Source organism: Mustelus asterias, chromosome 22, assembly GCF_964213995.1.
Source record: "Mustelus asterias chromosome 22, sMusAst1.hap1.1, whole genome shotgun sequence".
NCBI classification, from domain to species: Eukaryota; Metazoa; Chordata; class Chondrichthyes; order Carcharhiniformes; family Triakidae; genus Mustelus; species Mustelus asterias.
In genome coordinates, this window is record NC_135822.1 from 25438058 (window position 1) to 25464090 (window position 26033).

At 46.3% G+C, this 26033-nt stretch overlaps 2 protein-coding genes and 1 pseudogene across 2 annotated transcripts in view; 2 read left to right on the forward strand and 1 right to left on the reverse strand.

Moving 5' to 3' along the window:
- crocc (ciliary rootlet coiled-coil, rootletin) overlaps positions 1-5661 on the forward strand; it is a 108175-nt gene extending 102514 nt beyond the window's left edge. Inside the window, exons 35-36 of the mRNA XM_078239017.1 lie at positions 145-324; positions 2823-5661. Of these exons, the coding sequence (XP_078095143.1) occupies positions 145-324; positions 2823-2906 (264 nt within the window). The 3' untranslated portion in view covers positions 2907-5661. The remainder of the gene's footprint in view (positions 1-144; positions 325-2822) is intronic.
- Positions 5662-13500: 7839 nt separating this feature from the next.
- mfap2 (microfibril associated protein 2) overlaps positions 13501-26033 on the reverse strand; it is a 41174-nt gene continuing 28641 nt past the window's right edge. The window contains exons 6-8 of the mRNA XM_078238969.1: positions 21389-21476; positions 17042-17115; positions 13501-15227 (exon numbers count right to left, since the gene is read on the reverse strand). Of these exons, the coding sequence (XP_078095095.1) occupies positions 15124-15227; positions 17042-17115; positions 21389-21476 (266 nt within the window). The 3' untranslated portion in view covers positions 13501-15123. The remainder of the gene's footprint in view (positions 15228-17041; positions 17116-21388; positions 21477-26033) is intronic.
- LOC144510296 (U2 spliceosomal RNA) lies at positions 24803-25010 on the forward strand (annotated as a pseudogene).

The window sequence follows — 26033 nt, forward strand, 5'->3', positions numbered from 1 at the left end:
GGCGTAATGTGCAGTTCTATAAGGCTCACCCAGTCCTTCAGTAGGCCAACAATGGCTCCACGTAAAACCCTGCCCGTGGTTTGCACATGGTCTGACATTGAGCTGGAACCCCACCTTCTCTGATTTCGGCTGTTCCCTCTTCAGGCCCAGCTTTCAGACATCGAGCAGTCTCACTCCCAAAGCCTGATCGAAGCGGCTGCCCGCCACCGACAGGATCTCCAGAAAGAGACGGAACGCCTGCGTACGGCTCAGTTGCAGACTGAGAGGACGCTGGAAGCACGGGAACGGGCTCATCGGCAGCGTGTGAAAGGACTGGAAGAACAGGTAGACAAACAAGGTTTTCTCTCCTCCTGTGTTGAAAGCAACAAATTTTATTGGGATCTGATTCAATGGGAGCCAGCACCCTCTGGTGTCTCGGTCAAGTGGCCATTTTCCATGCGTAACCCTAGAGAGTGAATGTTGACCTGTTAGTCAACCATAGAATCCCTACAGTGCAGAAGGAGGCCATTTGTCCCATCGAGTCTGCACTGACTCTCCAAAAGAGCATCCTACCCAGTCCCTCCCCTCTGCCCTATCCCCGTAACCCCATCCATTTACCATGGCTAATCCACCTAACCTGCTCATCTTTGGAAGGTGGGGGGCAAACGGAGCACCCGGAGGAAACCCACACAGACACAGGGAGAACATGCAGACTCCACACAGACAGTGACCCAAGGCTGGAACTGAACCTGGGCGCCTGGCGTTGTGAGGCAGCAGTGCTAACCACTATACCAACCATCACGCAGTGCATTTTCTTTGTAAGTTAATTGTAGTACAATCTGTTGCATCAGTTTCTGTTTGTACAGCTAATATACAACCTCAGAACTGTGTCCATCAGGAATATGTGCTCCCTCAGGGTAATATATTACAGTGGGTATCTCTACCATCTCTGATCAACACTACATCAGTACAATGTACCATCTCAATACAACATCGTTGTATCCCACTATTTTGGGATAGTGTACCAGGGGATGAGGGACTTCAGTTACCTGGATAGATTGGAGGAGTTGGGCCTCTTCTCCTTGGAGAAGAGGAGATTGAAAGGAGCCAAAAGAGAAAATGCTGGAAAATCTCAGCAGGTCTGGCAGCATCTGTAAGGAGAGAGAAGAGCTGAGGTTTCGAGTCCAGACGACCCTTTGTCAAAGCTAAAAGGCAGAGAAAGTGGGAGATATTTATACTGCAGGGTGAGGGAATGAAAGATGAGTCATAGCCACAAAAACCAGGGGAAAGGCTGCTAATGGCAGTCCATAGAGACAATAGAAGGTGTGAATGGCCAAACGGCAGAGAAGCTGAAATCAGAGGGGAAGATGTGGGGGGAGTGGGGAGTTGGGTGGGAGAGGGGTAAAATTGAGAAAAAGGGGGGAGAAAAGGTAAGAAAAGTGAGGATAAACTAGGGGGAAAGAGTAAGAAAAATAAAGAAAGACAATAAAGAAATGAAAGGTAGGGAGCAGTTAGGAGATTTGATCGTGGTGTTCAAAATCATGAAGGGCCCGCACAGAGTAGATGGGGAGAAACTATTGCCATTGGTGGAAGAACCAGAGGGCCAAGATCTGAGGTGATATGAGGAGAACCATTCTGAAGCAGCGAGTGGTTAGGAATGCAGTGCCTGAGAGTGTGGTGGGGGCAGATTCAATGGTGGCATTCCAAAGTGACCTGGGTAATTATTTGAAGAGAAAACAATTTGCGGGGCTCTGTGCGGTAAAAGGCAGAGCTGGTACAGACATGACGGACCGAATGGCCTCCATCTGTGCCATAATGATCCTATGATCTCTGTATGGAGTGCTACATCAGAGTGGTTTACAACCTCAAAGGGTAATGGATGACAACTCCATCTGGATTTGTTTAGTTAATATTGGCGGTTATATGTATGTAAATGAACTTGCTTCACAATTGTGATAAATTATACCCTGGATGATTGTCAATTAAATTGTCTATTTAAAATGGAGGAATAGACCTCCCTCGAGCTTTCATATCCAGTTGTTTGTATAGGAGCCTGTTTATTCCTGGCAATTTAACATGGCCAATTATTCTGAAATTATTCTGGAATATTCTGAAATACTCAAGCTGAGGGAGAGCTAGATTGATAACAAGTCGACTGTACAGACTAGAACATTCTGTCCCACATTATGGAAGTGTTAAATGGTTCCAAAATTTTCTGAATGGGGTGGGGGTGTGCTGTTTACCCAGATGGGTAGCAATAAATACCTGGTTTAATAGCGAGGCTTGTGTCATACGGGAGACCATAGGACAGAGGAGCAGAATTAGGCCACTCGGCCCATCGAGTCTGCTCCGCCATTCAATCATGGCTGATTTTTTTTTTCTCATCCCATTCTCCTGCCTTTTCCTCATAACCCCTGATCCCCTTATTAATCAAGAACCTATCTATCGCTGTCTTAAAGACACTCAATGACCTGGCCTCCACAGCCTCCTGTGGCAAAGAGTTCCACAGATTCACCACTCTCTGGCTGAAGAAATTCCTCCTCATCTCTGTTTTAAAGGATCGTCCCTTTAGCCTGACATTGTGCCTTCTGGTTCTAGTTTTTCCTACTAGTGGAAACACCCTCTCCACGTCCACTCTATCTAGGGTAAATGATTGTTGGCAGAGGTTGGTGGGGCAAATCCAATCCACACTCGCTGTACCCTGGGCGTGTGTGTTATCTCAGCCTGTCTCCCTGGATGAATTTGGGTCTGGTTTCCTCTGGCTATCATGCCTGGCTCCGCTCAGTTTGTTAACTAACTGTCCCGTGGTTTAACTCTGTGTCTTCGTTTGTTCTGTGCTGCAGGTTTCGACACTGAAGGACCAACTGCAGCAGGAACTCCGGAGACGCCAACCTCAGTATTCCCACTCCATCCTCTCTGGGAACTAATTCCATTGCTAGCACTTTGCAGCACCCATGTGGCAGAGTTTCAGCCTGCATCCCCTTGTAAAACAGTGATTGACCACAACATGCACAGACCCCCTGCTGGCAACAGAGTCCCCCCACCCCCTCTCAGCAACATCTGGTCCAAATCATCACCACAACTAAATCTAATGTTCCCAATGTTGGGAGGAATCTCCAGCAAAGACATTGTTACAGGACAGGCTTCACGTATTATACATTCCTTCCCTTGTGTTGGTGTTCCGTATGCAGATTTTCGCTGCTTCTCCCATAAGACCTGTGCTGAGTGGGTAGCCTGGGGAAGTGGTCAGCTTGATATCCCTGGAGAGAGTCTGGGCCAACCTAATCTATTTGAAATGAGCATGGGGATATTTTTTAGCGGGGCTGGCGTCCCCCTTCTTCCTATTGTAATGACAAACATGCCAGCCCACTTATAAATTTCTAAAAGCAAAATACTGCTGGAATCCAAAACAAAAACAGAAAATGCTGGAAAATCTCAGCAGGTCTGACAGCATCGGTGGAGATAAAATATAGCCAATGTTCCTTTGTCATCCAGACACAGGGTCATCCAGACTCGAAACGTTGGCTCTATTCTCTCTGCACAGATGCTCTCAGACCTGCTGAGATTTTCCAGCATTTTCTGTCTTTGTTTCAAATTTTGAACTCCATTTTCCTCGAGAGGATTCGACACACATTCGGAGATGGTTAAAACTCCGGAACATTGGTCCTGAAAGGTTAAACTCACCACGTCTCTGAAGCACATGCTTGCAGGGGTTAAATTCCTCTCCTTCTCTGAGCAGTTGTCTAAACGAGTTGGAGAACCCTCTGAGGTGCCAAGCCCGGCCATAAATTACAAATTACGCAAACATTGATCCCAACCCCCCACATCTCTGAATTATGTTAGCTGCAAACGGCTTACCTCTCTCTCAGGCCTTCTTGCACCCTGTCCATCACTGATTGTGGGTATCGGCTTTTCCTTTGATTTCAGAGCACTGGTACATGGTCACTGAGAACAGACACATACAACGGACTCAGCCCCAACCACTACTCTGTAATCCCAGCTCGCCGCTTTTCCCTACAGGTCTGTCTGTTGTGGAGCCCTTCAACATCCACATCATGCTGCACCAAGTTTGAATTGCCGAATTTCCATATTGTTGGCTAATCTGCTCTGACTGGGGCTAAGTGCATCGGGTGATAGGCGTAAGGAAGGATTCTGAATGACAATACAGATCAGCGAGCTCTGACACAAAGCAGAAAATCCCCATGTCCAACCAAACGTGGGGTGGTTTTCTGGGTGCTGCAATGGACACCTTTACTGTTTGCAAGTGAGGGACTTTCTGGAAGGTATAAAACAGCCACTGAAAATCCATCCCTTCACTGTGGGAACTCGCACTGTGACGCTGATAGGATTTATTAAGGTTTTCAAAGCATTTCCATCAGCTGCGGAACAAACACCACAACAGGGAACTCCGACCTCACTCTCTGCCACCGATCTGTTTGGATTGGCAACAGGATACAATCCCAATAGATTTGGCTGAGGTTAGACTGTTGGAATTGCTGTGTGCTAATGATGAAGGAGCCTGTGTTTTGTCTGGTCAAGACTGGCTGGACTCAATACTGAGCCCTGGAAGGAAAGCCAGTGTCACCAATAAATCCTCATCACAGGACAGGAGGAAAGACTTGCATTTCTGTAGCACCTTTCACAGGTCAGGTTACCTCAAAGCGCTTTGCAGCCAATGTACCTTTGAAATAGAGTCACCATAAGAGTCATACATTGTAGAAAAGACCCTTCGGCCCATCGAGTCTTCACCGACAATTACTATCACTAAAGTCGTGCTAATCCCATTTTCCAGCACCTGTCTCATATCCTTGAATGTTATGATGTTTCAAGTGCTCATCCAAATACTTTTTAACGATTAAAAGCAAATTACTGCAAATGCTGGAATCTGAAACCAAAAGAGAAAATGCTGGAAAATCTCAGCAGGTCTGGCAGCATCTGTAAGGAGAGAAAAGAGGTGACGTCTCGAGTCCAGGTGACCCTTTGTCAAAGCTTAAGCTTTTCCAGCATTTTTGCTTTTGGTTGCTTTTCAACGGTTGTAAGGTTTGCGGCCTCCACTACATTCCCAGGCAGTGCATTCCAGATTCCTACCACCCTCTGAGTGATAAATATTTTTCTCAAATCCCCTCTGAATCTCCTGCACCTTACCCTAAAACTATAACCCCCTCGTGATTGATCCCTCAACCAAGGGGAACAACTGCTCCCAACTCACCCTGTCCATACCCCTCATAATCTTGTACACCTCAATCATGTCCCCCCCTCAGCTTGCTCTGCTCTAGAGAAAACAATCCAAGCCTATCCAGTCTCTCCTTCTGGCTCAAATGCTCCGTCCCATTGTAATGTAGGAAACGTGACAGCCTATGTGCACATAGCAAGGTTCCCACACGCAGCGAGGTGGCAATGAGCACATATGGGCGGAATTTTCCCGTCCCGTCTGTCACGCGAGTCGTAGTGGGTGGGACAGGACCATGTTGAGGTCTGTTGAGCTCGGGACGGAATTTTCTGGTCTTGGGGCAAGAGTGGCCAGAAAATCTCGCCCATAATGTTGGATGAGGGTTGAAGGTTGGTCCAGTTACCAGTCTCACAACACCCAGGTTAAAGTTAATATATAGTTCTATATATGCCCTGTTTGTGAACCCAACTCTCCACTCACCTGATGAAGAAGCGGCGCTCCGAAAGCTCGTGATACCAAATAAAGCTGTTGGACTTTAACCTGGTGTTGTGAAACTTCTTACTGTGCCCACTCAGTCCAATGCTGGCATCTCCACATCATAGTTACCACCCCCCCCCCCCCCCCCCCCACCCCCTTCTCTTCCAACTAGTGCCATGGGACCAAAATGGAGAAAAGTAGAGACAATTTGGAACAAAATGTGAACATCCGCTAATGTGATGTGGGATAAGAAGTGGATGAATTTGGTTCCATTACGCACTTTTCTCCCATTCTTGCTTCGGCATTTTATTCCAACACTGTCCCTGGAACATACAATGTTGGCTTCTCTACCAGCATCAACCATTTTTGGGTGATCATATAGATTGTGTTTGTATTTTTAACTATAGATCACCATGGTGCTACACTACATGAATGCTGGTGAAAACCTGGCTCCAGATTAGCAGGAGAGAATAGGCCCAGGACATAGATTTTTATTAAAGAACTGAAGGGATTTTAAAAAAAAATGTGACTGAATTTTGTTGACAGGGCAGGCTGCACTGACAGGCAGCCCAGTGTTTTTCTTTATGTGATATCAGAGCTTTTGTGAGCTCTGGGATAAATTTAGTAGTGAGCCATTCAGACTGGAAGGTCCCAGGTTTGATCCTGATCTGTGATGAGTTGTATGATCTTAGCCAGGTGCTAATTGGGACCTCGGTGTCCCTGGGCTAGGGAGGGACTGCTCCTCTGAAAGTCCTTTAGTGATTCGCCCAAATAGCTCATCAGATGAGGAGAGAGGAGGACATCGCAACTGAGCCTGACTCTGACTCAAATCCACACAAACGCACATGAATAGCAGGAGCTGACCCCTCACCGCTCTCCAACTAAGATCAGTCAACTCAACTCAGACTCACGTTCTAATTTGGCACCCGCACGGACTTTGTGGCACAGTATCGCACAGGGTGAACCTGGCGCACAAGGAGAGAGTCTCCATACAACCAGAGATTCTGACAGTAGCACGTAGGTGCTCACCCAGGTCCAACTATCTTAATGTGCCATTAGCTTTCTTTGTGGTTTTTCCTTGTAAGTTTGCAAAATCCATGTAATGAATTGGGTCTGAGGATAGGTTTAGTTTAATAAAGTGCCCATTGTTCAAAACACATTATTCATCGATAATTATCTAAGATTTATTGTCGCAGCTTCACTTGGAATGTCTATCCACAAAGCAGATCTATTCTAAAGTATTGCAATAACTAGCAGTTGACGAGACCAAACACTGATTGTTTGAGGCAGCTATGTTCGTCTCCTTGCATGCATCTGGATGTATTTTTGACAGTGTTTAGACCAGTTCTCCAAGAGTGAACTATTAACCAAAACTGAATTTTGAGATGCTGTATGTTAAGACTACTGTGTTTGTGAAATTAATATGAATTCTAAATACACCAGCACCATTGTTTGACAGTATCTCTGATATACTGTAGACAGTGAAACGTAGCCACTTTAGCAGAGCTTACTGGAATTTATTGTCTCTGTCCAGATCCATTCTTCATCTGCTTAGATGGAATAGATTTTCAAATGTAGCTAGAGTATTATAATTTTTTTAAGTATCATTTTTTTCTGAAAATAGATTTAAAATCACAAAAGATCTGTTGTTCATAATCTGAAGAAATCAATACAAATGCTTAAAATGTCTATTTTTTGGTTTGTTCTTTTTTTTAAATGATTTGCTCTTTTCTAGCTTTTACTGATGTTTCCCAGTGGCTTAAATTCAGCGTCAACTTTAAAAGAGGGGCGAGAGAGCAAATTGGTCTTGGCATCTTGTCCCCTAAGCAGAGGCAAGCACAGGATGTGTTGCATCTACCATTTTGTAAACTGGGGACTTTCCCTCACAGATTATGACTCAGGCTGGATGAAGGTTTTTACGGAGATCTCTGTCCAAGAAACCTGTGAAAGTTTCACGGTGCAGTTCTGGTACCTCACAAGGGGGTTCTCACTCTCCTGTTCTTGAACGTTTGGGGGGGGGGCGCATACTGAGATGTATTGGACCATCCCTGATGACCAAAATGCATTAGAGATGTCCATCAGTCAGATGACTAATGCTAAGCTGAATCGTGACTGGCGGCGTGAGCCCTGAAGAACAAACATCCAGTGCCATATCCTGCAAGGAAATTGTGGCTTTCACAGAGAGGGATGATCACCAGAGAGAATCTTGAAACATGGTGCCACTGAAATCTTGAATCAAACCCTCCAAGAGCCAACTGCAGCAGTCCCAGCCACTCCCTCATCATTGCGTGTTTACTTTTCATTCATGCAGTATAATCTTTTGCCAAATGAGAGACTAACAGAAGACAAACATCCAGTTCCAACCTTTTCCAAAATGTTTGCTGCATCTGTGGTGTGCTTGTGCTGATTTTGAGTGAGTTAAGTGGCGACTGTTGTTAGGTGTCTTACTGCTTTAACCACTGTCCCACCCCTTGCGTCCACTAACTGTAACCCGTTCAATGTTACTCAGTGTTATTTTTCTACTCAAATGTTTTATTATCACACTGAGGAGTGGATTGGGTGCCACAGATAATGATGGGCACTTTGCTACGCGAATTGCAGTGTTAGATGGTACAGAGAATAATAAAGTGAACATTCAATTCTCCTTCTCTTTAAGGAATTTTACTTTTTTGCTTTCATTCATTCTTGCTAACAGTCCAGTTCCTACAGAAATTATATGTCGAGCTGATGCTTGAAATCCAAGTTTGGTCACTATAGCACTGATTTAAGTTTAAAGTTTATTTATTAGTGTCACAAGTAGGCTTACATTAACACTGCAATGAAGTTACTGTGAAAATCCCCTAGTCGCCACGCTCCGGCACCTGCTCAGGTACGCTGAGGCAGAATTTAGGACGGCCAATGCACCTAACCAGCACGTCTTTCAGATTGTGGGAGGAAACTGGAGCACCCGGAAGAAGCCCACGCAGACGTGGGAAGAACATGCAAACCCCACACAGACAGTGACCCAAGCCAGGAATTGAATCCTGGCACTGTGAGGCAGCAGTGCTAACCACTGTGCCACCGCGCCACCCAAACCTTTTCCCAAAGTGATCCCTATTTTAATGCCTCAGACTCCATGTGACACCCCCCTTCCCCCCAAGTGAAAACGAGGGAGGTGGTTATAGACTTGTTGAGCAGGTGCAGAGGGCTTGCCTTGAAGAAAGAGCAAACCCAACTTTTTTACGGGCTGTAGTGTTCGCAGCCATCGGGCCTTAACGAACAGGCCATGCCCCACTGACAGAAAAAAACACAAATATTTAAAGGGCCTTCTTGTCAAAACTCAGTCTGAACTGCATGCCGTGCATTGCTCTCTTGGAGATCACAACCCCCCGCCCCAAAATCTCATCCAGCAACCCCCGCTAGGGGGTCATGGCCCAGAGTTAAGCAACCCCCTGTCCTAAGCAATGGCCAGGTCATTTGTGGATTCCCACTCTATGTGGAAACATCTGGCCTCCACTATAATCAGCATACCCACAACCACTTTCATCTAGAAGGACAAGGGCAGCAGATACATGGGAACACCACCTTCAAGTTCATCACCAAGTTCCCCTCCAAGCCATTCGCCATCCTGACTTGGAAATATATCGCCGTCGCTGGGCCAAAATCCTGGAATTCCCTCCGTAACGGCATTGTGGGTCAACCCACAGCACGTGGACTGCAGAGATTCAAGAAGGCAGCTCACCACCACCTTCTCAAGGGCATCTAGGGATGGGCAATAAATGCTGGCCAGCCAGTAATGCCCATGTCCCACGAATGAATAAAAAAATGTACCTAACATGAGGAATGCCCAGATGCAGATTGTAGGTCACCAGTGTCTCTCAGTGGGAAACTAACTGTCACCCAACATACTGCACTGTAATAACAAAATGAAAAGGAGACTTGAGAAATAAAAATGAGAGGAACAGTAAGACTCCTTTAAGTGACTTTATTTTTGTACAAAATGGGATATATCAGTTATAGTATGAATCAGATTACACAGAAATATCTCACTCAGTTGCACATACTGCGGCACCACCTCCTAATGGTACTTCAAGAACATTTATACCAAGGAGTTCTGAGCAAGCATGTCTCAAGTTTTGTTTTTCTCACTGCAGACAGATTGGAGCAGAGATGAGGCAGATTATTTTTAAATTCCCTTTCAAATTTTGTCCCCTCCTCCTTAAGGCACTAACTCTCCGCTGGGTTACAGATCCACGGCCACTGGGCATTCTCCAGAATGTTGTCCCCAAGTGACCATTCTTCACTTGTCAGCCTGAATCCTGAGGTATTAGCAGCTATTCCACCGTGGCAGTCATCGATCCAATGATGTTGCAGAACATGTGTTTTCCAGCAGGAGCCACACTGTATTGCATTTAGGAATGTGAACCTGGGCTACTTTTTTCCCCCTCGCCCTAACTCAGGGACATTGAGACAAATTGTCGCCCTTTTACCATCACCCAGGTGAGATTAGCTAACTCAACACGGTTTGGTCATGGAATTGGGGACTTTCCTGTCAGCACATCTCAGTTGCACATTGGTACGCTGTCTGTGCCAACTAAACCATGGGATGGGGTTGGGGTCTTCTCACTTTTTAAGGTGATATGGTCATTATTAGATCAGCTGCCCAATGGACTGCTGGATGTTGGAATCAAAGAATCAGCAGAAGGAGGCCACATTCGGCCATCGTGTCATTTGCCAGTTCTTTGAAAAATCTGCCCAATGGGCTACACTCCCCTGTTCTTTCACTACAGCCTTGAACATGTTTCCCATTTAAACTGAGATTCAGTCAATGTGGACTGTTATACTTGAACCTCGCAGGGGAAAAAAAAACCCAGGCATGAACTGGCAATTTTGGTCATTACAGTAAATATATATTGGTTTGGTCACTGGATGTCAGTAACATATTCAGTAATATGTATTCCCAAAAGCATTCAGTGGGCATATGGCGGCTGATCATGGTTACTGTGTTAGTTTTTTTTCCTCCACCACGAGTATCTAAAATAGCTTTTTGTCTGCAGGATACTGGACAGGAGTCTGAATTGCCAGCCAGTCTGAGATGCTAAGTTGTCCCTGTTTTCCAGAGCAGACAATCTGCTCTAGAAAGGAAGGGTGTAGGATTCTAGAATGGAATCTACAGATGGCAAATCCTTTATGTTTGAATTTTTCCCCAGTTATTAGGCCTCATGCCTCCTGTATTCAGTTTAAATCCAGTCGATCTCATCACTAAACCCCTCAGTTGCAATATTTTGTCCTGGGAAACAACTGGAATGTCAGGAGAAAAGCCAGCAAACGAGTAATCCCGCTTTATTCTGTCAAAATGCTCCTGCAGTATTCCTGCCACATTGTGATGTACAGGATACTGATTCCCAGCCTGACTATTCCCACAGACAAATCCTCGTGTATCCCAGGCAGTTGGTTGCAGCACAGAATATAGCCACTAATGAGTTAATGTTGAGACAAGTCAGCACACTGATGAGACTGGAAGAGGGGACACTGGCAGGGTCACAGGCCTGTGCTGAGGGTCAGTCTCACGGCACTCTTATAACAACATACAAACAGCAGAACAGGCACGTTTCAACAATTAAACCTTGCCCTTACTTGATCCCCGTGTTTAGGGACATTTAAGCACCATTGGAAATAATTACTTCAAAGATTAAGATGCAACAGAAAGTCAAGTTTGATAAACCGAAGGCATCCTGAACTCCTCAGAAAAGTCTCCGAATCCAGTTTCAGCTAAAGCACAGTTTCACCCAAAAAGCTGCTGGTGTTAACATGCCACTTTCCCGAGGAGAGTTACAGGAAGACTTCAGCTGATAGTAAACATTTGTATTCACACTTAGCAATAGAGCAACAGTGACTATTGCAATGCACAGAGATGTAGCAACCCCATGTAGTCTCAGTGTGACCAAGTGATGAGTTAATGTACCAGTCCAGTGAACAGGATCTTGGCACTCGAGAAATGACCGATATTAATAAATGAATGCTTAACAGATTTGTTTTGAAACCACTTGGCTAATTTAACAGCTATGGTTAACCCTCCATTGGCAAATAATGTAGATCAAATAAACAAGTTAAGCATTCCAGTGCTAATATTGCACACTAAGAACTCTCACAACACCAGGTTAAAGTCCAACAGGTTTATTTGGAATCACGAGCTTTCGGAGTGCTGCTCCTTCATCAGGTGAGTGCCCAGGGATAAGGGATTCAAATCTGTGACTCACCTGATGAAGGAGCAGCGCTCCGAAAGCTCGTGATTCCAAATAAACCTGTTGGACTTTAACCTGGCACTGTGAGACTTCTTACTATGCCCACCCCCAGTCCAACACCGGCATCAACACATTAATGTTGCACAGAGCTGGGCTGGAAATGCAATATGATATAAATCCCTGAATAGAAATCACACCAATTCAATCGGAGAAGGATTAATGTACCTGAAACACAGAGAGCTGCCTAGATGTGTGTGTGTAACAAGGTTGTACAGTAATACCCAGGGTTGAAAAAGCAGCAGCAGTGAAGCTCATAGGGTTATTAATGTCTGGGGGTGCGTGACAAGATTGGGGGGGATACACAGGCGTGTACTGCACGACTGCCTGGTGGCTGGTCGTGTGTAATGAGTATGAATTCTTTTGAGGGATAAATATGAGTATAACATTCAGTGTGTGAATATCCATTGAACCCCTTCGAACATATTCTCTCTCACTTATATAATGTGCCTATTATTATCACCCAGATATGTTTGGGGAAAGGGGATTCAGATCTGTGGCACAGAAGTTACGTGTATTGTGACATGGAACAAGCGCTAAAGGTTTACACATTTAATTATGCTCATTACCAGTAAAACTTTGGGTGGAATTTTCCCGACCCGCCTGCCATGGGAATCGTAGTGGGTGGGACACGGACCGTGCAAAGGTCCGTTGACCTCTGGCGGGATTTTCCGGTCTTGGGACGAGCGCGACCGGAAAATCCCGCCCTTTGTGTTTTCTTTTAAATCTTGGTTCCAATGAGTACCAGAGCTCACACCATTCACAAAGGAGGCAAGTCAATACCCCATTAGATACGACTATAGGTTACAGGAATATGGAGAGATTGAGATATCAATTGTTCTATGAGATACATGAACATAGACATGGGGGGGGGGGGGGAGCAGAAAGGCATTGTCTAGAGAGGGCAGCAAGCCAGGTAGTGTGGACATGGCTTGGATGAATATTCCAGTCTTTTGTCTGACTGCCTTTCATTAACAGCTGATATACAGAATTTACCATCAGTAGATTAAAGTGGGTGGGGAAAGAGAGTTAGTTAAAAAGGGCGGCATGATGGCACAGTGGTTAGCACTGCTGCCTCACAGTGCCAGGGACCCAGGTACAATTCCAGCCTCGGGTCACTGTCTGTGTAGAAATGCACACTCTCCCAGTGTCTGCATGGGTTTCCTCTGGGTGCTCTGGTTTCCTCTCACAGTCCAAAGATGTGCGAGTTAGATTAGATTGATTGGCTGTGCTAAATTGACCCTAGTGTCAGGGGTTAGAGTAAATATGTGAGGTTATGGGAATAGGGCCTGGGTGGGATTGTAGTTGGTGCAGACTTGAAGGGCCAAATGGCCTCCTTCTGCACTGTTGGGATTCTATGATTCTAAACTGTGGAAGGAGGCTAAATGGGTGGGGTTGGGTTGGGTGGGGTGGGGTGGGGTGGGGTGGGGTCATTAATTACACAGATTGAGCAGGGTCTAGGAGCAGAGTTGATGGACTGAATGTTCTGTTTCAATTCCAGCCTTTATTTATTGCCTCTTTATAAAAAGACTGTGTCACAGCTTTGCACCATACTCTCAGTCATGTACTTTGGAATCTATATCATTCTCTTCTGTGGAAGCTTACAGCTTTGTGCTTCTAGTTTTATTATCCTGGATGTGTTGACTGAGAGGGAGAAGAGTGAGTCCCGTTGTAATGCATCCACTGGCAACGACGCAGTGTTTGTTTGCATTATATTCAATTATTTAAAAAAAATATAAACCAGTAACAATCCTGTGCAGGGGGTTCGGATGCAAATCCCTAATGGTGGCTGGGTCACAGCAGGAAAGAATCACATTGAAGCAGTTGATGTCCATCTCCTAGAAGGCTGTGGAGACCAATTCATTGGATGTATTTAAGACAGAGATGGATAGGGTCTTGATTGGTAAGGGGATCAAAGGTTACGGGGAAAAGGCAGGAGAATGAGGTTGAGAAAATATCAGCCATGATCGAATGGCGGAGCAGACCAATGGGCCAAATGGCCTAATTCTGCTCCTATATCTTATGTTCTTAATGTCCCATTCAATGCAATGGAGGACTGGGAGTGTGTTAGCTAGAGGACAAAAGGAAGCTCCAGAAATTAAGGGCGGGATTTTCCAGCCACGCTCACCCCAAAACCGGAAAATCCTGCCCGAGCTCAATGGACCTTTGCATGGTCCGCCCCCCCCTGCCTGCTACGATTCCCGTGACAGGTGAAATGGGAAGATCCCCCCACCCCCCCCCAAAGTGAAGACTAGCAGAAAAAGGCTTAACTGAGTCATGCTAAGTTTTGCATTAAACCTGTTTCAAACAGCTGACAAAGAGATTTAAAAACAAAACATTAAACACCTGATCGCCAATTTTAGCATGGTATTACTTTCAAGGCCAAAAAATTTAATTGGTCCATTCGAGTTAGAATTGAGCTGGAACCAGAATTGGTGCAGTGTGAGTTTAAATCTATTTGGGGTACATTTGCACACTGCTTCCTGTCTTGCCTGGACGCTATGGGTAGTGTGTGACCAGATGAAATTGAATCAATTTTCAGATGTTGAAGGGGGTACAAACTGTCTATCCAGGGGTGAGACGTGTCCACATGCACGCAAAGAGTTTGATTGTTGGTGTGTGAATCGCTCAGGCAGCATTCGAAACACAATTCCACTGCAGAATGGGTTTCGATACTCGATTCGTTCCCAATCCCGCGATTTCTACTTTCTCTCCAAACTTTAAAAAAAATTCTAAAACTCTGGCCAGACACAAAGCACGAAAGGCAGGTCAGCAATAGGTAGCGGGAAAGGAATCTGTAGCATTTCCAGGAGATGGACAGAGGATGGGCAGTAGGTTAAGTGTGAGGTACTCGCCACCCACTATCCTTCTCCCAGGCGAGCACTATGTGGCCAACAAGGAATGGCAAAGCCTTTGGTTCACAAATCGTCATGGCGACATGGGTACAAAGCTGGAATGCCCGAATTCCCAAGGCTTCACGCGTAACCTGCATTGTAGTGGTCCCCTCCCACAAAACAGTAATAACCTATAACGTTATGTGCACAGTCAAGAACAGGGGATACTATGAAAAATCCCCCAGCACCATCAGAGTTATAGAAATATGAAAATGATCCCTCTAAATTACTTAAGGTATTATTATTGATATATATGGAGATTCCTCTATCTCCTGGACCAAGGCTCCATGCGTGGCCCACTTCATCAGTTTATTCGTCCTTCTCAACAGGAGCCACAGCTCTTGTCACACGAAGAAGCCATTTGGCCGCAGAGCCCACTGGTGGCCATGACCCCACACTTTGCATATTTGTCTCGGCAAAGGTCGGCTGCAAGAGAGAAGGAGAAGGTGAGAGCAGGGGAGACAAAACGGTATGGGTTAGACAGAAAGGGAACATGAACCCGTAGAGAACATTCAATAAACTGGTCTCTTTCTTTATGAAAAGCTATGTGTCCACATGCAAGACATACAAGGCTGGGCTGTGTCCCCCCAAAACATCGATCTGTACCACTGAGTGCTACAGTTCCAGGGGATCATGTAAGAGACAAGATGCTGGCACAGTGGTTAGCACTGCTGCCTCACAGCGGCAGGGACCCGGGTTCAATTCCAGCCTCGGGTGACTGTGCGGAGGCTGCACATTCTCCCCGTGTCTGCGTGGGTTTCCTCGGGCTGCTCCGGTTTCCTCCCACACGCCAAAGATGTGCGGATTAGGTGGTTGGGCATGCCAAGTTGCCCCTTAGTGTCAGGGGGATTCGTAGGGTAAGTACATGGGGTTACGAGGATAGGGCTTGGCTGGGATTGTTGTCTGTGCAGGCTCTATGGACCGAATGGCCTCCTTCTGCACTGTAGAGATTCTAAGATTTCTAAGGCAAGTCTCTGCTCTGTCCGGCTGCCGAAAGGAGTGCCGCTCCCGGGTGCTCACCCCTTCTCCCGGGAGGACCAGTAGGCGCTTTAATAAATAAATCCCAGAATGGTGTTAATATTGGCGAATGTGAGGAAAGTTCTCCAGCATCAACTTTCACCAGTTAGTTTCTGTCCACAATATCCAAATCAGGAATGGGATCCTTCAACAAAAACCCTGCATTGACCAACCTCCCTGCTACTGTCCCTCTAAATCATAGATCATAGAATTCCACAGTGCAGAAGGAGGCCACTCGACCCATCGAGTCCCCACCGACCACAATCCCACCCCAGGTCCCATCCCCATAACCCCATATATTTACCCTGCTGGTCCCCCTAACACAATTTAGCATGGCCAATCCACCTAAACCCACACATCTTCGGACTGTGGGAGGAAACCAGAACACCCAGAGGGAACCCACGCAGACACAGGGACAACGTGCAGACTCCACACAGTGACCCAAGCCAGGAATCGAACCTGGGTCCCTGGCGCTGTGAGGCAGCAGCGCTAACCACTGTGCCACATCGCTTCCCTGTAGAAATATTGAATCCTACTCCAGTCTGTCCTCCGTGTCATTAGGAAACACGGAACGCCAATGCGATGTCCAGAATAAGACCTGGGCTGTACACTAACATGGGGAGACGGGATTGGAGCGTTGCAGCTGACCATTCCAATCTTTACAGAATGAAGGGGAGGCAATCTCAAAGTACCTCACACCTCTCACACTCCAAACAGGTCAGCATCACCGGTGTGAATAAGAGTGCTCCAGCATACATTCTGATTATAACAAATCGGTGATGGCCTAGTGGTATTATCGCTAGACTATTAACCCAGAAACTCAGCTAATGTTCTGGGGACCCAGGTTCGAATCCCACAGATTCCCTCGGCAGATGATGGAATAACAAAATAATTCTGGAATTAGGAATCTACTGATGACCATGAAACCATTGTCAATTGTCGGAAAAAACCATCTGGTTCACTAATGTTCCTTAGGGAAGGAAATCTGACACCCTTATCCGGTCTGGCCAACACGTGACTCCAGAGCCACAGCAATGTGGTTGACTTTGAACTGCACTCCAAGGGTAACTAGGAATGGGTAATAAATGCTGGCCAGCCAGCGACGCCCATGTCCCACGAATGAATAAAAACTGCAGACCTCCCTACAAGGACCAGTGGAACCCTGACAGGAACCTCCAGTTGCCCAAACCCATCCAATTCCGGTCCTGAGGCCTCCTACTCACCTCTCAGTAGCTCCTCGTGGGCGCAGACGGTGCGGACACAGACCTCCTTGTTAACCACATAGACCCTGCGAAGGCTGCAAAGAGGGAATTGTGAATGAAGGCTACAGAAACCAACACAAGCCGCAGAAGATTCTCTCATTGAAATCCTTTCCACGGAACAGTCTCTCTTTTCAGATCTGACTTAATTACATTACCCTCTTCCACTCATAAGCCACAGTAAACCCTCACTGCACCACGGGCTGATATGGGGTGGGGGAGGGGCCATTCCAAAAAGTCTTAACATATTTTTCAGGACATCATAAGGGCAGCTCACAAGCCTCTTCATCGCAACGTGGCCTGGCAGGATGAAGATGCCTGTGGCTCCCTATAGGTTCAAGCAGGGTGAAGGTGGCAGAAAGAGAAGCTTATAATTCAGTATGCTTCACTTTTCCAGCTAAGGGCAAATTTCTTTTACTATTTTCCAAAGAAGCCAAAAAAGTGTAGGCCTCGCCCTTTAATCACCCCATGTGTTCAACAGCGAAACACACACGTAATGCAATCAATTAGGCAGATTGGCCATGCTAAATTGCCCCTTAGTGTCCAAAGATGTGTAGCTTAGGTGGATTGGCCATGTTAAATGCACAGGGCTCCGGGCATAGGGTGGAGTGGAGGATATGGGTAAGATGCTCTTTCGGAGAGTCGGTACAGACTCGACGGGCCAAATGGCCTCTTTCTGCACTGTAGGGATTCTATGGCTCTGTGGCTTCAATGCTCTGTACAGGTTGCAAACAGTTTTATGTTGCTGGGTATCAGGGTTTCTGATTATCCCGCCACGGAGATGCAGGCGTCTTAATCAACATTTTAAATCTGGCTCCCGCAGGCCAATATTTCATCTTAAATTCTTTCACGGGATGTGGATGTTGCTGGCTAGGCTAACATTTATTGACCATCCCTAATCTCCCCTGAGAAAGTGGCGGTGAGCTGCCTCCTTGAACCGCTGCAGTCCAGATGTTGTGAACCAGGAGACTGGTTTTGAAATTTGCAGCTGCTGCTGTACGGGTTTCCCAATGGAATTGGGAGCTGTCGGCGTCCTGGGTGAGAAACAGCAGCTTGTATTTATATTGCATCTTTAATGTCCCAAGGTGCTTCACCGTGGCAGCACGATGGCGCAGTGGTTGGCACTGCTGCCTCATAGTGCCAGGGACCCGGGTTTGATTCCCGGCCTGAGTCACTGTCTGTGCGGAGTCTGCACGTTCTCCCCGTGTCTGTGGGGGTTTCCTCCGGGTGCTCCGGTTTCCTCCCACAGTCCAAAAGATGTGCTGGTTAGGGTGCATTGGCCATGCTAAATCCTCCCCCTGTACCCGAACAGGTGCCAGAGTGTGGCGACTAGGGGATTTTCATAGTAACTTCATTGCAGTGTTAATGTAAGCCTACTGTGACTAATAAATAAACCTTAAACTTTATAAAACAAAATAGAACACCAAGCCACATATTAGATATGTGATTAGAGATATCAGATAAATAACCAAAAGCTTGATCAAACAGAGCTACAAATGGAGTGAATGAAGTCCTGGCTGTTAAGATTGGCAATGATCTTCGCCTCTCTGACCTTTCTAGGGCCTTAAGCCATTTGTGGACTCACACGCATCCAAAGATGTGCGGTTTAGGTGGATTGGCTATGCTAAATTGCCCCTTAGTGTCAGGGGGACTAGCTAGTGTAAATGCATGGTGTTATGGGGATAGGGTGGGATTGAGGTCGGTGCAGACTCGATGGGCTGAATGGCCTCCTTCTGCACTGTAGGATTCTATGACTCTATGATTCAATGAGGTTTAAAATAGTTTTTTTAAAAGCACAATGTTAATGTGCTAGCTTTGATGTTGCTTCCATGTAGTTTGCTAGCTTATTCTGGCAAACGAAACAGATTTTACAGCCATTAGGGCTAATTTTAGATCAGATCAGAATTAGTGAATGGGGGTTTAGCAGAATGGGGGAGGGGGCAGGTCTCCAGCCTATCGCTCTCAGGATCTATGGTGGGGTGGGTTACAGGTAGTGGGAATGGGGCACTGGGGTGACACAGGAAAAAGTGCCCAGCATAAAGCTAGGCGCTGCAGGAGGGCAATTTAGGGGAAGCAGTGGCATGATGGTATTGGTCATTGGGTCCAGAGACCCAGGTTAATGCTCTGGGGAGCCGAGTTCGAATCCCACCATGGTGACACTTGAATTTAGTAAAATTCTGGAATTAAAAGTCTAATGATGACCATGAAACAATTGTGAAAATCCACCTGGTTCACTCATGTCCTTTAGAGAGGGAAATCCGCCACCCTTACCTGGTGTGGCCTAGCCAATGTGGTTGAGTCTTAACTGTCCTTGGGGATGGGCAATAAATGCTGGCCCAGCCAGCAACACCCACAGCCCATGAACGAATGAAAAAGAGGCAGCGTGCCAATCTATCAGCAAGTACAGGCTTTGGCAATTCCACTGTGAAGCTAATTGCCTTATTAAAGACAGGGGTGGTTACTGGCTCAACCTCTAAAAGAGTATAAATAGATACAGCTGGAACAGTCAGGGTGGAGCAATGATATGGAGTTGGATGCAGAATAAACATGTTGACGGTAAAAGACATGCTGCTGGATTGTTCTGCCATTGTATATTAACAGTTAGTATTAACACAGGGGGCCCCCCTCACAAAAACAGATGCTGGTGTGAGGCAGGAAAGAGGTTGTAAGAGCAGGGGAGGCCCAAAAATACCTTCTGGATTGAGAGAAGCCCTCCTTCTCCTGGCTTCCACAGATTTCCTGCTAGTCATTAAAAAACGCAGCCTCGCTGACCACCCTCTGCCTTCCGTTTGGTTTCCCAGCAGGTTTTCCAGGAGTCCAAAGGGACAGATCTCCCTTTGAGTCTGTAATGAACAATCATCGCACTGATCCATTGGAACCCCACCTGCCTGTCTGTAGCGGGAGTCCTCAGCTGACTTGCCAATGGCACCAGATAGGATAGGCCCCCTCCCCCATCCTGCTAAACCCCCATCGGGTCAAAAACGTTGGCTCATTCAATCCTACTCCATCTCATGCACTCTGTTCCCACCCAGCAATGTGTGGAGCTTAAAGCTACCCACTCCACCCAGCGTTGTGTCCATAAGATATAGGAACAGAATTAGGCCATTTGGCCCATTGAGTCTGCTCCACCATTCAATCATGGCTGATATGATACTCATCCCCATTCTCCTGCCTGCTCCCCTTGATCCCCTTATTGATCAGAAAGCCTTTGGATATGAGGCACAGATTCAAACATGAGGTTAAGAAATGGGAGATGGATGAGGGGAGATGTCAAATTTAGTTAAGGCAGTCACCCCACTGATGTGGGATGTGTTTGTTATTTTTATGCTGTTCCTCATACCTGGGCTGGAATTCTCTGACTGTCCATTCTGGTGGAACTCTCTGATCCCACCGCTGGCGCACCCCCTGCTGTGGGCTTCCTGGTGGTGCGGGGGTGACTTCAATAGGAATTCCCATCCGCCAGTGGTGGGACCAGAGGATCCTTCTGCCAGAAGACAGTGTGCTGCTTCCCGCTGCTGAGAAAAACACTGGGAGGAGGCCAGAGAGTTTGACCTATTAGATCTACAGATTGAATTAAGTGAACCTGATTTTAACTACTACTTTTTGCCTGTTCAGGTGCTGCCATGGGTGGCACAGTGGTTAGCATTGCTGCCTCACAGCACCAGGGACCCGGGTTCAATTCCGGCCTTGGGTCATTGTCTGTGTGGAGTTTGCATGTTCTCCCCGTGGGTTTCCCTCCGGGTGCTCCGGTTTCCCCCCCACAGTCCAAAGATGTGCAGATTAGGTGGATTGGCCATGCTAAATTGCCCCTTAGTGTCAGGGGGATTGGTAGGGTGAATACATGGGGTGATGGGAATAGGGCCTGGGTTTGATTGTTGTCAGTGCAGACTCGATGGGCCAAATGGCCTCCTTCTGCATTCTATGAGCTCAATTATTTTGTACCAAGCCTCATCTCACCAAGTGTTTGCTTGGTCTGTTCTCTGAGAAATTGCTGTACTATTCATATAAGGATACAAATAGTTACACTCCCAAATTTATACAAAGAAAAGTTAGACAATGGGTAAATTCCCACATGAGAATGAGTCTCTGATTCTAAGCAGTTGTACTCTTGTGGGGGTCTAACTACTGCCCGGCTTCTCCTTGAGTGATAGGAGTGACTGATGCCATCAAACTTGGGAAGCTATCTACGGCAGACTCAAATTTGCATCATTGGTAAGAAAGTCTTAGGAAGTAAGGGTGAAGTGGAAATCAGCTTTAAACCCAAACTAAGCTTCGCCAAGAAAGCGGATGACAAAGACCGAGTGAGCTTACCTGTAAAAGCAAAGACTCTTGAGGCACTGTTTGCAGGGTCTGTGTACAGAGTAGAGTCTGGTGCATGGATACTGCTCCTCCCTGCAATCTAATGGGCAGAGAACAGACCATCATTGCTTTAGTGGTTAGAAGTGGATGCTGCAAGTGGTTCACTACCCGGACCTGCTCAATCCCTGGCCCGTGCTACGTGAGCTACTCTCAACTGAAGCAACAGGAGAAACATGGGGGGGTGGGGGGGAAACCAGAAACCAGGGCTGCGTTCCTGATCCTGGTTACTCTACAGTGATCTCTATTGGCAGGGCACAACTGTAGTTAAAGCCGAGGACAGGATTGGACTTGGATATGATGCCTGTCAGTTGAATAGCTTAGTGATACTTACTGCCCAGATTCACACACAAAGACTTGCTATTAGAGTGAGGCGTCAGTCCGCGTCCAACCCCTTCCCCAATGGGGGAGTCGATTCTTTGATGAAACAACTCTGAGAGACCAGACACACATTATCCACCACACCTTTATCAACACCCTCTGCTGTTTCATCAAAGAATTGAACCAACTTATAGGTACTGACTCCCATACTGATGGACTATTAAATAATAGACTTGTTAGCAAAGTTCAAGTCCATGGGGGCAATGACTGCATGGATAGAAAATTAGCTAAGGAACAGTGAGTGGTGAACAGTCGTTTCGCCGATTGGAGGGAAGCGTGCAGTAATGTCCCCAGGGGACTGGTTTTGGGGCCGTTGCTCTTTTTGGACTTGGATGCACAGGGCAGTTCAAAGTTTGCAGGTGTCATGAAACTCTGAAATGAAGCAGTGAAGAGGATAGTAACAGACTAGAGGAGGACATAGACAGCTCCTGGGGGACCCCAAAAGGAGCATCAGTGACCAGGTTACTGCTGTGAAAGCGCCACTTGATAGCACTGTTGACAACACCTCCCGTCACTTTGTTGATTGAGAGTAATCTGATGGGGCAGTAATTGGTTGGGTTGAACTTGTCCGGCCTTTTTTGCAGACAGGACGTATCTGGTCAATGTTCCACCTTGTCGGGTAGATGCTGTACAGGAACAGCTTGGTTAGGGATGCAGCTAGCCTGTAACATATCTTCAGTACTGTAGCTGGGATGTTATCAGGGCACATAGGGCCCAGCAGCACCGTGGCATAGTGGTTAGCACTGCTGCCTCACAGCGCCAGGGTCCCAGGTTCAATTCCGGCCTCGGGTCACTGTCTGTGTGGAGTTTGCACGTTCTCTCCATGTCTGCGTGGGTTTCCTCCGGGTGCTCCGGTTTCCGCCCACTGTCCGAAGATGTGCAGGTTGGGTTGATTGGCCATGCTAAATTGTCCCTAGTGTCAGGGGGATTAGCAGAGCAAATGCGTGGGGTTGCTGGAATAGGGCCTGGGTGGGATTGTGGTCAGTACAGACTCAATGGGCCGAATGGCCTCCTTCTGTACTATATGGATTCTATGATAGCTTCCAGTGCCTTCAGCCATTTCTTGATATCACGTAGAATGAATGGAATTGGCTGAAAACTGGCATCTGGTGACTGCAAGGATGTTCAAAATTATATCTGGTTTTGATAAGAGGGCTGGTAACTGATTTAAGATAAATTCTCACCTCCCCTCTATTCATTGCCTGAGAATTTTATTTATGCATTGCCTTGTTTATGATTTGGAATGCACTGCCTGCAAGGGTGGAGGAGTCATACTTTATAGTAACCTTCAAATGGGAATTGGATGGATTCTTGGATAGGAATGGTTGCCGAGCCCTGGGGAGTGGGGCTAATTGGATTCCTCTATCAAAGAGCTGGCACAGCCATGATTGACCAGAAAGATCTCTCTCTGCACTGTATGCTTCTATAATGTGGGTCGCTCACACATGGAAATGTACATTTGGCACAGAATCTCAAGAATTGCAGCCTCAAAGGTCAGTACTCACGACAGAGGAAAGGAGAAGTAGAGGGAAGTGAAAAAAATGTCAAATTAAGCTTCGTTTTAATCTTGAGAAGCTTATCTTTAAACATCGAAAAATCAAGTTTAAATCAACGAAAACCAATTGTCCAATGTGAAACCCTTTTTAAAATTACAGTGAAAGGCTAATCACACCGTTAAGATTTTGTCCAGCGGTTCATTCAGATTGGAGGAAATGGACTGTGCAATTAAAAGCACATAGTTTACAAATGATGGTATTAACTTGCAGTGACTGTACTGATGCCAGCATCAAAACAATCAAAAGATCAAACTATCTCTGCACAATAAACCACACAAAGTTGAACTTCACCATGATATCGAGTAGAAAATGTGGCATAAAATTTAACTCCTTACTCTCCTGAAGGGAGACAGACTTGTATTTACGTTACACCTCATCAATCCTGCAGCATAGTGGAGAACATGCCCCTGTCTACACCAGCTTCTACAAATGCACCATAGAAAGCATCCTTTCCAGGTGTATCACAGCTTGTTATGGCTCCTGCTCTGACCAAAACAGCAAGAAACTACAAAGGGTCGTGAATGTGGCCCAGTCCATCACACAAACCAGCCTCCCATCCATTGACTCTGTCTATACTTCCCGCTGCCTCGGAAAAGCAACCAGCATAATCAAGGACTTCACGCACCCTGGACATTCTCTCTTCCACCTTCTTCCGTTGGAAAAAAGATACAAAAATCTGAGAGGTCACACACCAACCGACTCAAGAACAGCTTCTTCCCTGTTGCCATCAGACTTTTGAATGGGTCTACCTTGCATTAAGTTGATCTTTCTCTCCACCCTAGCTATGACTGTAACACTACATTCTCCACTCCCTCCTTTCCTTCTCTATGAACGGTATGCTTTGTATAGTGTGCAAGAAACAATACTTTTTACTGTATACCAATACATGTGACAATAATAAATCAAATCAAATGCAGAAACCAAACACCCAAACAACTGAACTCATTTCAGCAATAAACTTATTTTGAAGTACAGTTAGTGTTATGCAGATAAATGCAGTTGCTGCATGGAATAATCTCAAACAGCAGTAAGTAGAATCAAGAATTAATTGTTCTTTGGAGGTGTTCCTAGCTGGAGGAAAGTTGGCCAAGACCTTTGAACAACATGCTTAACATGTCAACCAAAGGCCTGTGCCTCTCACAATGCAGCACTCCCTTTGTGCTAAACCTCAATTATGCACTTGAGTCCCAGAATGTGAATTGAACCCGTTACTCAAAAAAAAATGAACTGAACCATTTGAAGACTAAAGTTGGGGTTTGGCCTTCAGTAGTAATACCAATAATCATTCTTCATGTATAGGAGCCCTTCTTTTCATTCTTTTATGGGATGGAAGCCTCCCAAGTTCCACCGTCCATAAACTGGAACTTTTCCTGAATTCCTCCAGCCGCATTCTGTTAGCTTGCCAGGGGAGAGTCAATGTCCAGGAAGGTTGATCGCTTCTCAGCCTTTTGGCTAAGATCATGCCCAGGATCAGGTGCAATGGCCTTTCTTGTCAACTTGGATCTTGTATGTCTCCCTTGTGGGGACCATGAATTGCATTCAATTTGAATTGGTTTTGGAGCAAGCAAGGAGATGGATTAAGGGCTTGCCCAGTCCACTCCGCGCATTGGCTTTGTAACTTTAAGAATAGGGTAAAAAAAAATTTTTTTAAAAGCTTGCCAGTCCCCATCTTGTGTTCCCTCATCTGTGACAGAGCCTTCACTCATTTACCCACAAGTTTGGAAACTTTGTCCCTAACGTCCTCCCCCATGCTTTCCTCCTCATCTTTCAAAGCCCCCTTTAAAACTTAGATACTTGTCAGTCCTTAAGCCATTTCTCTGAATTTCCTTCCTGCTCAGCTCTGACCCAAACTGTGAAGGTTGATTCTGTATGAAATGTAAATTATTGCTTGTGGTTCAACAAAGGGTGGGCTTCTCACATGGTAATTCATTCGGCCCATCGAGCCTGCACCAACAACAATCCCACCCAGGCCCTATCCCTGTAACCTCACATGTTTACCCTGTTAATCCCCCTAACACAAAGGGGCAATTTAGCATGGCCAATCAACCTAATCTGGGGCGGCACGGTGGCAGTGGTTAGCACTGCGACCTCACAGCACCAGGGACCCAGGTTCAATTCCCAGCTTGGGTCACTGTTTGTGTGGAGTCCTGCATGTTCTCCCCGTGTCTGCGTGGGTTTCCTCCGGGTGCTCCGGTTTCCTTCCACAGTCTGAAAGCCGTGCTGGTTAGGTGCATTGGCCATGCTAAATTCTCCCTCAGTGTACCCGAACCCCCCCCCCCATGAGAGGGAACACCCTCTCCGTGTCTTTCCCATCATCCTCCTCAGAAAGGAGCTGAGCAGTTATCAGCTCAAGTTGCAGCCACACCAGGTTGGGGAGGGGGGCCTGTCCACCATCTTGTAAATCCTGATGGTGCTTGGAGTGCTCTCAATAGGCACCTTAAGTAACTGAATTGGGTGTCTGTGGTTACCTGCTGCTAGTAGGTAGATGCCACCACCCAGAAGCAAAAGGTCAGAAGCAGGAACATGGTGACAGGCTGGCACTCCAGCAAGTGATTGCCACCATAACCACCTCCAAACCCACCTCTTGCCTTCATAGCAAAATCCATTCCGATAAATCTATTCATCATTGTTTGTCCTTTAGTTCAAATTTTTCATTCATTATA